We start from the raw sequence: 15,970 nt of genomic DNA, 5'->3' as shown, positions 1-15,970 counted from the left end.
CCTAAAAACTTTCATGCTCTTTCTGAGACTAAAAGGCTGCTGTCTTGGGTGATTGTTACTTGTAGCCTAAGAGTGGAGGATTAAATAATGTTGCCTTTGTACTACCTCAGGAGGAACTGAGGGGCTCTAAATTTCAGCCTGCTAGTCAGAAGTCTCAGGAAGAAAAGGGGACACTTTGAAAAGTGAGTATATACCTGTCTCTTGAGAGGCTCTGCCAAATCATGACAAAGCAGAGGTGGACCCTCACAGCCAACAACTGAACTAAGAGCAGGGTCCCCATTGGAGGAGTTAGAGAAAGAACTGAAGGAGATGAAGGGGTTTGCAACCCCATAAGAACAACAAAACCAACCAACCAGAGCTCCCAGGGACTAAATCACCACACAAAGACTACACATGGACAGACCATGGCTCCCCCTGCATATGTAGCAGAGGATGGCCATGTTGGACACCAATGGGAGGAGAACTCTTTGTCCTGCCAAGACTCAACCCTCCAGTGTAGGGGACTGTCTGGGTCGGAAGGCAGGAGGGGTGAGTGGTTAGGTGGAGGATCAACCCTATAGAAGAAGGGGGACAGAGGATGGATGGGAAACTGGAAAAGGGGAAAAGATTTGGAATGTAAATAAAAAATGTCCAATTAAAAAAAGAAAAGTGATTATAGCATTTATAATTATGTTGTAAAGAGTTTCCTATTAAAGCTACCTTAAAAAAAAGGTGGAAATGTTTAAAGATCCTAAGCAGGGCAAGAGAAAATTTCTTCTAAGTGGGGAGAGGGAAAAAAATTTTCTTTTTCTCATCTCTTTGTCCTCAGTACTTTTACATGTTTCAGAATAAATGATCACATTACAAAGTTCATGAGAAGTTCACACAAAAAATCAAATCATAAATTGAAATGGAAGTTTACAACAGAGAATGTTTACATGCATATTTACTGTGAGTATTTACGTGGCTAAGCATCCATCACCTGTCACAGCTCCACAGGTTCACAGAAGGTTTAGAACCATAACTAATTATTAGTGAAGTTTTTATAGATAAACCCAGTCAATATTTTATCTTCCGTCCTAGCACCTATGATAAATTGTTAGTTTCCTTTTTATGACCTTTGGCTAATTCTTTTAAAACCTCTTGAAATGTGCTCTGGTAGGAAAAAGTCTGGTTACTATCTAAGGGCACTTAGCTGTTGACACATGGGAGACTGACAGAACTCTCATTGCAGTTGTGACTATCAGAAGAGGACCTAAGAGGAGTTCTGGTATTAGAGCTCAATAATCACTGATATAATTTTAGAAATTCTTACAGGATCATCATTAAGGCTTAAAAAGTCATTTTTTTCATTTTTAATTTCTTCACCTGATTGATTGTGTTTTCCTGGAATTCTTTCAGGGATTTTTGTGATTCCTCTCTATAGGCTTCTACTTGTTTATTTATGTTTTCCTGCATTTCTCTAAGGGAGTTCTTCATGTCTTTCTTGAAGTCCTCCAGCATCATGATCAAATATGATTTTAAATCTAGATCTTGCTTTTCTGGTGTGTTTGGACATTCAGTGTTTGCTTTGGTGGGAGAATTGGGCTCTGATGATGCCATGTAGTCTTGGTTTCTGTTGCTTGGGTTCCTGCACTTGCCTCTCGCCATCAGGTTTTCTCTGGTGTTACCTTGTCCTGCTATTTCTGACAGTGGCTAGACCGTCCTATAGGCCTGTGTGTCAGGAGTGCTGTAGACCTGTTTTCCTGTTTTCTTTCAGCCAGTTATGGGAACAGAGTGTTCTGCTTTCAGGCGTGTAGTCTTTCCTATCTACTGGTCTTCAGCTGTTCCTGTGGGCGTGTATCCTGAGTCCACCAGGCAGGTGACTTGGAGCAGAAAAGTTGGTCTTACATCTGTTCCCGGGGCTGAAGTTGCTCCTGGGGGGTTGCTTTTGTGCTCTCCATGAGGGCAGCAACCAAAAGGGCCTCCCCTGCCTTTTCCTGGGACCCTGTGCACCAGGGTTCCAGATGGCGTTAGGTGTTTTCCTCTGGAGTCAGAAATGTGGACAGAGAGTAGTCTCTTCTGGCTTCCCAGGCGTGTCTGCCCCTCTGAAGCTTTAGCTCTCCCTCCCACGGGATTTGGGTGCAGGGAGCTGTTGACCGGGTCCCTTCAGATCCAGGGCAATAGTTTCTCTCTCTCTCTCTCTCTCTCTCTCTCTCTCTCTCTCTCTCTCTCTCTCTCTCTCTCTCTCTCTCTCTCTCTCTCTGTGGCTCAGAGTCAACATCGCAAAGATGCTGAGGATGGTAGCCCTGCTCTGCCCTTTCCTATGACAGTTGGGGAATCTGGGTATTTTTGGAACATGGTGAGTAGTCGTGGTGAGGCAGAAACCAATCTTACTAGGCAATGAATAGCTTAGTAAGAGCACCAGTGGAAGGGGAAGCCCTTGGTCCTGCTACGGCTGAACCCCCAGTGAACGTGATTGTTGGGGGGAGGGCGGTAATGGCAGGAAGATGGGGAGGTAAATACTCATATAGAAGGGGAATGGGAAAGGTTAGGGGGATGTTGGCCCAGAAACTGGGAAAGGGAATAACAATCAAAATGTAAATAAGAAATACTCAAGTTAATAAAGAAAAAAAAAGAATATGGTATTTACTTCAACAGAATCCAGAGGGGTAAAGAGATAGAGAAACATCATATATATGAGAGGCAACAACTATGCAGATGTACATACCATATACATGTATGTGATATGCATATATGCTGTGATATGTGCATATGATGTGATATACGTCTGTTTACATTGCATGACATGATGCACATAAAATGACAGCAAGAAGGCTGGGGAAGGAAGCCTGGCTCACAGACTTCTCTCTGTGAGTATTCAACACGTGTATTTACTACATCTCCGACGAGAGGGCAGCCCAGGACGGACCAGGGCTGCTGTTGCTGAGGTTTATCGTCTTCCTCAAAGTTCATCCTCACTTTTCTGTATCCAAGTGCCAGGTCCTACTCACTAGTTCTTTTCCATCACTAGGTTAATGTGTATCCCCCATCACAGTGTTAAAAACACCAGACCTGGTGTGGATGAGCCATTAGGACATGATCTTAACATTCACAGAGCTCTGTGAAGACAAGAGCAGGGACTCAGGCGGCTCTGACCCAGGAATGAGCAGCAGGCACCCATAGTGTGCACTGCACAGAGGAAAACCAGAAATGGGTGTCAGTTGTGGCTCACAACGTGTGTGTCCCTAGATGTAATCTTCATGGCAGCCTGGAGTAGAAGGATCAAGAGTGTAGTAATCACCAAATAATAGGTTGGTTTCTGGCCTATCACAACCACTCACCATGTTCCAAAAGTACCCAGGTTCCCCAACTGTCATAGGAAAGGGCAGAGCAGGGCTGCCATCCTCAGCATCTTTGTGATGTTGACTCTGAGCCACAGAGACAGAGACACACAGACACACACACACACACACACAGATACACACACACACACACACACAGAGACACACAGAGAGAGAGAGAGAGAGAGAGGGAGAGAGAGAGAGAGAGAGAGAGAGAGAGAGAGAGGGAGGGGGGGCTCCCAGCTGTGCCTCATACATAGAGGAGGAAGTAACAGTAATGCAATCTCACCTTTCACCCTTCCCAGTGATCTCCAGCATGTTCCCAAATCCTCTGAAGCTCCTCCAACCTCCCTTTCTCTACAGATCTCAGCAGAGAGTATCCTCTTCAGGGCAGCCTGCTGGAGCTCTCTACCATCCATGCCTCTGCTCTCCTATTTCAGCACACCTGCATTTCCCTTCCCCTCACAAAGTGCTGGTCAGCCCCTTTCCACCTCCAATAATAGAAAGTAATGTAGGAACTCACTCTCAAGATGCTTTCTTTAAAAAAGATAGATTGTGGCAATGAGACATTCATAACATTTGGAAGAGAAATCACTTTTCTTGTAACATCTGTTGGCAGGCATATGAAATCATTGTTGGCTGTATTAATTGGCTGCTGGCACATCTCTGAGGGATCACCTGTTATTTTTTACATCTTTATTAAATTGGGTATTTCTTATTTACATTTCAAATGTTATTCCCTTTCCCAGATTCCAACATCCTCTTAACACCTCTCCCTTCTGTTCTATATGGGTGTTCCCCTCCCCATCCAACCCCCATTACTGACCTCCCATTCACTGGGGGTCAAGCCTTGTCAGGACCAAGGGAGTCCCACTGGTGCTCCTACTTGGCTGTTCATTGCTACCTATGCAGTTGGAGCCCAGGGTCAGTCCATGTATAGTCTTTGGGTAGTGGCTTAGTCCCTGGAAGCTCTGGTTTGTTGGCATTGTTGTTCATAGGGGGTCTCAAGCCCCTTCAGCTCTTTCAGTCCTTTCTCTGAATCCTTCAACGGGGGTCCCGTTCTCAGTTCAATGGTTTGCTGCTGGCATTCACCTATGTATTTGCTGGATTCTGTCTGTGTCTTTCAGGAGACATCTACGTCTGGTTCCTGTCAGCTTGCACTTTGCTTCATCCATCTTGTCTAGTTTGGTGGCTGTATATGTATGGGCCACATGTGGGGCACGCTCTGAATGGGCGTTCCTTCAGCCTCCGTTCTAAACTTTGCCTCCCTACCCCTCTTTTTTTTATCTTTATTAACTTGAGTATTTCTTTTTTCTTTTCTTTTTTTGTGTGTGTGGGTATTTTTCTTTTTCTTTTTTTTTAATCTTTTTTAACTTGAGTATTTCTTTTTTTTCCTTATCTTTATTAACTTGAGTATTTCTTATTTACATTTCGATTGTTATTCCCTTTCCTGGCTTCCGGGCCAACATCCCCCTAACCCTCCCCCTCCCCTTCTGTATTGATGTTCCCCTCTCCATCCTTCCCGCATTACCACCCTCCCCCAACAATCATGTTCACTGGGGGTTCAGTCTTGGCAGGACCAAGGGCTTGGTCTCTTACTAGGCTATTCATTGCTACCTATGAGGTTGGAGCCCAGGGCCAGTCCATGTATAGTCTTTGGATAGTGGCTTAGTCCCTGGAAGCTCTAGTTGGTTGGCATTGTTGTTCATAAGGGGTCTCGAGCCCCTTCAAGCTCTTCCAGTTCTTTCTCTGATTCCTTCAACCGGGGTCCTATTCTCAGTTCAGTGGTTTGCTGCTGGCATTCGCCTCTGTATTTGCTGTATTCTGGCTGTGTCTCTCAGGAGATATCTACATCCGGCTCCTGTCTGTCTGCACTTCTTGCTTCATCCATCTTGTCTAATTGGATGGCTGTATATGTATGGGCCACATGTGGGGCAGGCTCTGAATGGGTGTTCCTTCTGTGTCTGTTTTAATCTTTTGCCTCTCTATTCCCTGCCAAGGGTATTCTTGTTCCCCTTTTAAAGAAGGGTGAAGCATTCACATTTTGATCATCCGTCTTGAGTTTCATTTGTTCTAGGCATCTAGGGTAATTCAAGCATTTGGGCTAATAGCCACTTATCAATGAGTGCATGCCATGTGTGTTTTTCTGTGATTGGGTTAGCTCACTCAGGATGATATTTTCCAGTTCCAACCATTTGTCTATGAATTTCATAAAGGCATTGTTTTTGATAGCTGAGTAATATTCCATTGTGTAGATGTACCACATTTTCTGTATCCATTCCTCTGTTGAAGGGCATCTGGGTTCTTCCCAACAATCTGACACTGGGTCTCTCCTTATAGAGGGTCCATCACCAAGGCCACAGTTGATGGAGAAGAAAGGAGAAACTCTCAATACTCAGGGAATGAGGAAATGAGGAAAAGTAATCCCTGATATTCAGGTCCTAGACTTCAGAAGAGATGGACTCAGATGTGGTCACAAGTTCCAGAACCAGCACAGCAGCAGAAGGAGATGCATCCAGCACCAGGCTCTTTAGACACCTGAGTTTGATCCAGGGTAGATGGAGGGATAGAGCTGGAGCTAGTCAGAGCTCATTGAATGGACATGGTGTCCCAGTCTCAGGATGATGCCTATCAGACACACTGGGAAGTCTGTTGGGACATTTGATTGTTTCAATAGATGAGTCCTCTTCTCTCATCTCATAGCCATCAGGGTAGGGTACTTCAGTGCTCACAGAATACTGGGGACTGGGGTCCTGAGTGTGACCCACAGGGCTTCAATTCTCTGATGACCTCATGGCCACTGCTCAATGGGTGTTCTCAGGAGCCTTAATATTCAAGCAAGTCTCGACTGAATGTGTAGCTGTCCCTGTTCATGTAGATCACTGGCTGTGATTCCAGGCCCCGAAGTTTCTCCATGAACAGCAGGTGCCCCAACCTGAATGCCCTTAGTAACACTCCTCACATCTCACAACTCAGTTCTCGGTATTGTAACCTCATAGAGTACCTTTACCAAGTGAGAAACTGTCTAATTCCTCCAACACTCCCAGTGGCTCCAAATTATTCCAGAATCCCTAAGGAGTCAGGCTCTTTGCCGCCCTGTGGCCATTCCTACCTCTCCTGCTCTACTCCATTGTCCCAGAAATCCACTTCTCAGATCCTCAGAAATGGCTTCATCGTTTTTTGCCCTGCCCAAAACGTTCTCTGTGTTTATCTGAGCACCGTCTCACACCCCTTACATTCATCTCAGTAGAGATGTCACTGGGTCCATGGACTATTTGGTTCTTCTCTGGGAAGTATCAGAGTCATGATTTCTTCTCCACGTTCCCACCAAATTAATGTCTTAAGAAAAGGGTCACAACTATTCCTCCAGCATTAGGGCACTTGGAAATGCATGCCACAAGCCATAATATATAGTCATGGAAATAAACTAAGTTTCCCTGTGCCTCAGTTTTTCATTCATAAAGGGATTGTTAATAGCATGTAAGTCAGAGGGCCATCACAGGAGACAGAGAATGACTGACTATCACTACTACTATGTTTTCACTAGAGGCAACCTCTTCCAACAGGAGTTAAGTGAACACTGCTTGGGCACTTTCTGTGCAGATGTATGTTTATTGACCCTTTGGTCCTATCTTTTCAATTTGGTTTGTGGTGTTCATCTTTTCTCTGAGGTTGGTCAGCTGCAAACTTAGAGAGGTTACCACTTGGCCCTGAGTAGGAGGAGTGCTAGGGAGAGAGGATCTGGTCTGACCCACAGACCCCTTGCTGCTGCAGGAGTTAGAGCTCCAACACTGTGCCAGATGTGGGCAGGGTCAGGGTCAGGGCACTGTGTGGCATTGCCTTTAGAGGGGAAAACATAACTTAAGAGCATGATACCAGGTTCTCAGATGCTTGAATGACATTCATTGCAGCAGTTTCCCCTCTCAGTCCTGGGCCTGAGTCTCATGGGTTGGCCCAGAGGCTAGCTTAGTTCCATCAAGAGTGTGGAGACTGAAAACAAATGTAATCAGATCTTTTACTTGGACTTATCAATGGCTTGGTTTGGGGTATGAACACAGAAAGAGGAGTCACCAGGGAAGAAGAATAAAGAAAGATTCCAAGTTCAGAAACATGTGTAGATGCTCTCAAGGGTCCTAAGTCCCTGACACTGACAATCCAAAGCCTCTGGTGCACATGGGAGCCATAGAGATAGTCGATGTCCCTGTCTAAGCCAACTTTGCAATAGCCAATCAGAGCATGAATGTCAGGGCATATACAGAGATCAGCATCCAGGCTCTGTTCCAGGATCCTGGGCAGAACTGTCAGATTTTGGGGAGCTTCAGACTCACATGCGGTTAGTGACTTTGCCCATAAAGAGGATAGACTGATCATCATTGTAAGTGATAACCAGCATGAATGGCCGGTTGATATTCACATTTATAGTTTGAGGTCTAATATATAGGGCTGTTGTGACCATTGTGGCAGCAGCTCCTTCTATGCCTGTCTCATCCACATTCAGCACAGCCTTGTGGACCACCTGTGGGGACAGAAACGCATCACTCAGTGGACACAAGAGAGGGCAGGAGAAGGGTCTGTAGCAAGCAGTGAGTGTTGCTCTCTTCTGCTGCTGAGTTTCTTTGTTTCTTTCCCGAGTGCTAAGACATGGATTTCCAAGTCTCAGCTGTGGGAGTGAGATGAGGCATGTCCTGGTCGGTTCAGTGTCTGAAACTGTGCTGCCCTCAAACCCACTACAAACTGAAGAATGGCAGTAGGCAGTGGCAGGAGTTTCCTCACAGGCAGATTCCCAACGGCTTCAGAGGGAACAACCAAGGTCCTGTCAGCCAGTTCAGGATTCAGCATCCCTCCTGCTTCGGTCTCCTTGGGACATACAGCAGCAATGCACAGGGCATGACTGTACATTCCAAGACTGCCATGTCCTGCTGGGACAGATCTGAGCCCAGGGCTCTGGGTGGGCACTGGACAGAACACTGGACACTGACAGGCTATGCAGCTAGGGATGTGGTATGAGCGTCTAAGGCTTCTCTCTCCTATTCTTGGGTTTTCATCAGACGTACCATAGATTCTGGTTATTACTTTTACTGTTAATATTCTGTATGATGGTCAAGAAGTACTGTCCCAGCACTGCATTAAAGAAGCTGAGGCTTGGAGTGATTTGGCCTGAAGTATATTGTGGGTGGCACCTTCAGTGTATGGTTCTGCAGTGTGTTGTGTGCAGATCTGTAGTTTATTGTGGGTGGCCTTGCATTGTATTGTGGGTGGTCCTGGAGTGTATTGAGGGTGGTCCTGTAATATATTTTGTGCAGCCCTGCAGTGTAGTATGGGTAGCCCTGCAGTGTATTGTGGGTGGCCCTGCAGTGTATTGTGGGTGATCTAGCAATATATTGTGGGTGGCCCTGCAGTGCATTTGGGTGACCCTGCAGAATATTGTGTGCAGCCCTGCAGTACAGTACAGGTTGGTATCCATGGTTCTATAAAACAACTACAGTCTCTTGCCCACAATGGTCTCCTAGGTGTGCTTAGGTACATGGTTTAAAGGATGGACATTTGTAGGAAACATCAGAAATGTCAGTGTTTTCACACATGGGCCATCCCCACATGCCCGTATGACCTTCAACATCCACATTGAGGACCCAATGTGAAGCACCTTGTGTTTCTTGTCTTACCTGAGAGACATGCAGATTCTTGGTCCCTGTGATCCTCCTCAGATCAGCTTGATGGGAGAAGACTTTCCTAATGCCCAGTTCTGGAAGGACCTCTTTTAGACTGTAGTGTGTGGAGATGGAGAACTTGGGCATGCGGAGCTCATTTATAATCCTGAGAATAAAAATAGCAATGTAAAAGCCCCTGTACTCCAGGTCCTCATCAATCCACCTTGTCCCAGGGGCTTTTCTCCACAGACAGCACTGTTCCTGGAGTGAAGTCCTCTTTCAGCCAGGCCTAATCCACATGACTTTGCTTTTCCTGATGCATTAATTATTCATCAGTGACTGAGAGTGTGAATAGTAGACAGGTAACCTGACTTGGTCTTAGCTGTTCCTTTACTGGGAATGATTTCCTCCTAGATCCACAAGTGGAATATTCCCCTGGTGCAGCAACCCTAAAACATCTTCTATTTAAAAGTGCACACTGCATCAGACTCTAGATTTCCTAATCCTTGGACACTCCCCTTCTTAACTTCACCCTCTCTCATGTTTTAATCTAATAAATGATGATTAATTTAATTTTCATTCCTACATTATTTCTTCCTCAATTCCAAGAGGAGGCCTAAGAGTACATTTGTGCTTAAGTCTCTGATATACTTTCAGAGTCTATAACAGATGGCACATAGTAGGTCTTCACGTCTTATTCCTTGTATGGGGAATGATGCATGTTGAGAGGATAAAGTGGCTCCACAGGGCCGAGCTGATGTTCAGAGCTCATCTCCTATCAATCACAATTCCCATGGCCTCCAACTCATTCTAGATTCCCTGTAACTTAGAGCCTGCTAGAGGGAGGGACTCTGAGATCCTTGTTCTAGTTCATCTCATCCTATGAATAACAAAATCAACAGCAACTCAGGGCCTAAAACACATAGTCAGCAGGGAGAAATTCAACTCAAGTCCAACTGTTCTCTGGGGACTCTCCACCATTACATAGGCTACAATTTTGACAATGAGGTACAGGGTCACTGGCCATCAGGCAACACCAGTACAGGTATCAATGACAGTTCCAGGTCCTCAGAACGTGCACCTGGGCTTTAGAGAGTCCTTCCACTTCTTCAGGGTCTCTGGTTGCAAGCTGGATTCCAACTGCTGCATCTTGCCCTGGTCAGGGAGGATAAACAGGGCGCTGGCATTTCCTGTGTACTTCAGCTCCAACACAGAGCAGGACAGCTCCTCATCCCGGACGTAGGGTGTGGTCAGATCCTTAATTTTCATCATGGGCACCTTCACAGACCTCTTCTCATCCAAGTAGAACTCAGACTCAAATGTGTCATTAGGGTTAAAGGGGACCTTCCATTTGCCTAAAATGAGGCAAATGATCATGTTGTAGCCACAGGACAAACACTCTACCTCCTCCCCATCTAGGCTCAGCTTTTGAGCTGTGACTACCATCCATCCATCTTCAGTCACTCAGACTGTCCCTTAGTGTGACATGTGCAGAATTGGATAAAGTTTGTAGTTGATCAAGCTGCTAGCTATGAGAATTGTCTCCAGGCATTGTTTGGACAGGGGATCCTGAAAACATTAGCCTGGCTGCCTGGACTAATGACACAGTCAGGGATGTGAGGTGGAGTGTGTAAGAGAGATGACAGTGGAGGTGGTGAGCCTGGAGCCTGTGGAGAATTGAGGGTCCTGTCTTCCTCAGGAAAACCATGTCTAGGAGACAATAGCTTTTACGATAGGTTTTAGGGGAAAGAGAAGAGCAGAGACTTCCATCTCCCATATCGGGAGCAGTTCATAGTCCCATAGTCTGTGGCTGAATCATGGGTAATAAGTCCTTATGGGCCATAACAGTCTCCACAAATCACAAATACCTGCTCAGGTTTATCCAGATTTCTAGTTTATGCCACTACACCAGTGTACATTGTGGGACTAGAGTGGAACATTTCTTGGTCCTGGATCTCACAGCCTAAACATACATCCCAACTCACACCAAGCAGTATTTACCCAGTGTCCCGGGGAGAGTTGACAGAGACATGTCCTGAAATCTTACATTTCAGGCTGTCACTCTGCTTATACCATCCCCTGCCCACATCAGCTTTGGGAACATCTTGTCCTCTGTGCTCTTGTTCTCTGTCTTCTGTCCTCCTGTCCTCCTATCCTATATTTCTCTCCATGGTCACCTTCATTTTCTATCTCTAGCCCCAGATTGCCCTACTCTAACCTGGACTAACTTTAATCAGTTTTCTATTCATCCCAGGTCTGGTCACATTATGACTTCTGCCGGGCACAAATTTCAGGGTGGTCACCTCCCTCCCTGGTCTGTATTAAGCAGGATGTTATTCATGTGGGATCTCTGGATTTCCCCCAGTACCGTTACCTACAACATTTCCAGCTGAGTTTCCATTTATCTTGCACCCAAATCTCATCAGACGCTGGCTCAGGAATGTGTCTTGGGAATCCTGACATTTCATGCTAAGTGGGTGGTTATTTTACAAAAGCAAAATTACACAAAGCAATCTGACACTAAGCACAGAACACTTCATGGCCCAAATGACTACATCTCTAGCAGCTATTACGCAGTCCCTGCTTCTCCATGCCCAGGGCAAGTTCATTACAGAAAAGGCTCAGGGGTGAAGTATTGCACAGTAACTGTCCATGGGGTTCTTCATTAGTTGGGAGTTATGCTACATTCCATGTTACTGTTTCTAGGCTCCTTATGATCAAATAGTCCTAAGCCCACTTGGACCCTCCCAGAGTCAGAGACTCTCCAGCACTTATGGTCTCCTACTAAAGGAACATACTAGAAATGCCTGCAGTGGGAATCCTGAGGGAACCTGTCTCTGCAGGGAGTAGCCATGGCTTCCAACCAATAGGTAGGACTGGACATGTGAGGTATGACATTCTGCTTGTAAGTAAGCTTAAGTCATATTGAACAATCAGCCCCTGTAACAGAGCTCAGGGCTTCTGTTGAGCATGTACCAGGAGACACAATCATTGTCCAGAAACACCTCAGAAGAGGAGACTCATGAGTAACAAGAAGTTGGGCACCCATGTCTCCAAGGCTTTGAGCACCTCCTTTCCAGTGAACATCGTATAGCACAGGCACCCAGCCAAGATCCTCTCCCTCCACTCCCCAGGCAGTGATGACTCTCACCTTTAAAGAGTAGATAGTTCACCAGCACCATGGATGTCCTCTCGTCCAGTTCTGAGAACAGTTCTGCGATCTTCCCCTGGGTCTGATTGCTCACATAGTCATTGATGAACTTTTTGGCCTCATTGCACTGCTTGAAGTCAGCTATGAAGGCCTCAGCCTGGTACAGAGCCCTTGTCTTCTCCTGGAATTCTGACAGTATCGGCTGCTCTTTGTCAATAAACAGGGCACTACCTGTATTGATCTCTGCCTGGTCCTCTGGCTGGCTGAGCCTCTGAAGGAGGTGCCCAAAGCCCTGGTGGATTTCTGCTTCAGTGAGCTCTGTGAGATTGAACTTGAGACCTTCTAGAATCTCTTCCATGGTGCTGTCTTTTGCTCCCAGAGACACAATGGCCAAGGCAGCTGAGATGCTAAGAGGGGAGAAGACAACATTTTTATCTGGATTCCTCAAAGCCAGCTTCTTGTAGAGGCTCAATGCGAAGTCAGTGTTGCTGGAAGCCAATGTGAGACTGTCCAATTGTCTCCCATTGCCTTGGTCTTCATGGGATAGAGTGTCCTTTCCCAGTGTGCCATCACAGAGGACAGCAGGGCAGATCCCTGCCATCAAGAGCCCCAAAGCTGCAATGAAAGCCATCTTCTCTGTCCTCCAGGCTGAAAAATAGAAGACACATTTATTGAGACTGGGAATAACGCCTGCTGCTTCAACCGTCTTCTAGTCCTCCCACCTGGCTGGTATTGTGCCCTGCTCCGCTCTCCTTCATGCTTCTGTGACTGCCCACAGGAAGTGCTCTGGAGACTCATGCGATTAATACATCATACGATCCCTACTACCATACATGATGTGCATTTGCAGTAACCCATTTTCACAGTACAAAAACAAGCTTCAGTGATTTGACAGTATATGTTATGGTCATTGAGCCAGGCAGAATAGCGAATGGACATGAGTCTTGTCTGCACTTTGGACTTGAGTCACCTCTAACTGCCACCTCCTTAGGCAGAACCAGGATCCTTGGAGCAGTTTTTATCACAGGCCCTATCTTAGCCCTTTAATGACAAATCTGAGATATGTTAAGTCCCCTGAGTTCCTTTGGTGCTTGAAGTTAGGGATAGGGGAGGGTTAGTTGAGAGGAAGCAGGAGAGATATCTGATGTAGTGTGGAAATCTTGGACCCTTGAGAACCTGTATTGGAAGGACACACAAAGGAAGGTTCTCTCTGCCCTGCCAGGGAACCACATGGTGCTTTGTACCTCAGGCTTGGAAGTCCTGCTGGTGGGAAGAAGAAGTGGTATCAGACTCTCGCACCTCGACCAGATTTCATGTTGGCTCTCAGGATGGCTGTGTCACAGCAAGCAAATGGGTGGACCTCTCTGTGCAGCCTGGTGAGGGGGTCCAGCTTACATTACTGGTAGGTGGCTGGCTTATTGTGGGCATTGGGAGTGGTTGTAGGGAATACCTAGCGGTTCATCTCTGATATATTCCCCGGGAGTGGTGGCCACACTCATCCTGATAGACTATAGTTGACAGCTTGTAATCATGGTTATCTGCCTTTGATCTCTGACCATTTGTTTGTAAGTGTAAAGGTGAAGATGGAGAGTAAGTGAAGGTGAGGCAGAGGAAGAAGTGGAGATAGGAGAGAGGACGGAGAAATGGTGAGAGCAGAAGCAAGAGGAGAGTTGGGAGAGGAGAGAGGAGGTAAGAGAGAAGAGAGTGGGCAGCGGCAAGAGGAGGAAGGGAGAAGGAGGAAAGGGAGAAGACAGAGGAGAGAGAAAAGAGGGGAGAGAGGACAGAAAGGAGGGCCAGGAAAGGAGAGGATTGAGTAAAGTTTGTAGAAAGGAAGAAATAGAGAGAATTGGGAAAAAGAGGAACAGGGCGATATAAGGAGGGTGCATAATCAGGAGGGAGCAAAGGGTAGACAGGGTGGGGGTGGAGAAGACTTGAAGGGCAAACAGGGAACTGGAGAGAGCCCAGGAGGGTGTGCTGGTGCTAAGCCACCTGTCCCCATTGCTGTGACATGCCTGCAGTGGAGTCAGGGATCTCAACAATAACTTGGCTGCCTTTACCCAGTGCTTTAGTTTCAGACTGACACGCCCACTTATTTGAGGTCACTAAATAATATTTTGTGCCAAAATTATTTCAAGAGTAAAGAGGCTGTACAGCAGGAGATTATTACTCTCCCTGAACCTTCTTTGCTTCACTTGTTGAGAGTGAAACTCCTGAGTGTGGCCATGGCATTTGGGATCGAGGCGGGAAGTGGGGTCCCATCCCCACAGGAATCTACTCTGTGATGTGAGCATGGTAGAGCTGCCACCTCCCTCAGCATGACTCTGCAACAGTCCTGTGTCAGCTAGCTATGACAGGAGTAGGAAAGCTAGCAGTTTCTCCAAACAATTCTTTTTTTCTTTTTTCTTTTTCTCGGAGCTGGGGACCAAACCCAGGGCCTTGCGCTTGCTAGGCAAGCGCTCTACCACTGAGCTAAATCCCCAGTGAGCTAGCAGTTTCTCAAAACTCCACTGTGGAGTCAGGAGAGCAGACTCCATTTATTCTCCATGAGCATAGACCACAGCATCTGCATTTTCCACAGGCAAGAGGAACAACCAGAGAGGAGATTTCATGAACCCCCAAAATGTCCCCTGTTTCTAACCCAGTATCTTAGCCAAAACCCTTTCCCTACCCCCACAAACATATGTTGCAGTCCATAGCCAGTACCACACAGGCCTGGGAAGGTTCCTTCTGTACCTGGAGGCAAGAATCCCGGACATTACCTGTAGAGCTGACACCAGCCAGCTGCCAGCCTCTGTGTTTGCTGACTCCTGATGTTCAGGGTTGTCACTTCCCTGGTGTGTTGTTCTCTCTTGTGCACAGCGATTCCTATTTATCCCCACCAAGGGCTCCTCCTCCCTCTTAGGAAATGCTGCCTCGGACAGCCTGTGCTTTGTGTTCAGATTACAGATGGGCAGACGGGATGATTTCTCAGAACATGGATTAGTAGAAGCGTACTGATCTCCTGAGCACGTCTTTTATTTATTGAGTGGTTCAAAGTCAATGTGGAAAGTGGGAGAAGTAAAAAACAAAAGTAGAGTGTATAAAGTCTGCCTTACTTGTGTCCCAGCAGGTCTGTAAGCTTACATTTTAATTCCATTGTCTAAATCATTTCAAAATGAATACGAAAAACCAACTAAAATACAAACAGAAAAACCAAACATATAGCCCTCCTTTATATAAATATTAAATGGGCAAAGAAAGAAATTAAGAAACAACATCCTTCACAATAGCAAAAATAATGTGAAATATCTTGGGTTAACTTCAACCTAGCCAGGAAATGTCCTGCAGGACAAGAACTTCCAGTCTTTATGAAATTGAGGTAGATATCAGAATATGGCAAGATCTCCATTGCACTTGCATTGGCAGGATTAACCAAGTTAAATGTTCCCCTTACCAATGCCTATCTACCTATTCAAACCAATCTCTTTAAAATTCCAACACAACTCTTTACACGCCTTGAAAGAGCAATTCCCAACTTCATATGGAAATAACCCCCACCCAGTACAGATATAAAAATCTTGTACAATAAAAGGACTTGAAGTACTAACATCCCTGATTTCAAGCTACGTGACAAAGCAATAGTAATAAACCTCCATGGTATTGGCATGAAGACAGACATGTTGATCAATGGACTCAAACTGAATGATTTGAGAGGATCCACTGAGTGAAGCAAAGGTTTTGCTTGATTCATAGTTTTCAATATCTGCAGTTCAAGGTCTGCTGGCTCCTGTGCTCTCCTGAGTCTTTTTCTAGTGTCAATAACTACCAGATCCCCAATTCCTCCCTAACCCTTTCCCTCATCCAGGCCCTAGGCTCTGCCACCCACTGCC

General features: G+C 46.0%; 1 protein-coding gene across 1 annotated transcript; it reads right to left on the bottom strand.

Annotated features, from left to right (window-relative positions):
- Nucleotides 1–7,626: 7,626 nt before the first annotated feature.
- Nucleotides 7,627–12,732, bottom strand: LOC116905382 (serine protease inhibitor A3K-like). Its single transcript, XM_032908320.1, has 4 exons — nt 12,102–12,732; nt 10,032–10,305; nt 8,966–9,116; nt 7,627–7,818 (listed from the first exon to the last, which is right to left on the bottom strand). Exons 1-4 carry the CDS (start codon nt 12,730–12,732, stop codon nt 7,627–7,629), a joined length of 1,248 nt encoding a protein of 415 aa, XP_032764211.1.
- Nucleotides 12,733–15,970: the final 3,238 nt, after the last annotated feature.

The sequence above is a fragment of the Rattus rattus genome, chromosome 7 (assembly GCF_011064425.1).
Source record: "Rattus rattus isolate New Zealand chromosome 7, Rrattus_CSIRO_v1, whole genome shotgun sequence".
In the NCBI taxonomy this organism is placed as follows: Eukaryota; Metazoa; Chordata; class Mammalia; order Rodentia; family Muridae; genus Rattus; species Rattus rattus.
The sequence above is the reverse complement of the archived record's forward strand: the minus strand, read 5'-3'. Positions and strand labels throughout refer to the sequence as shown.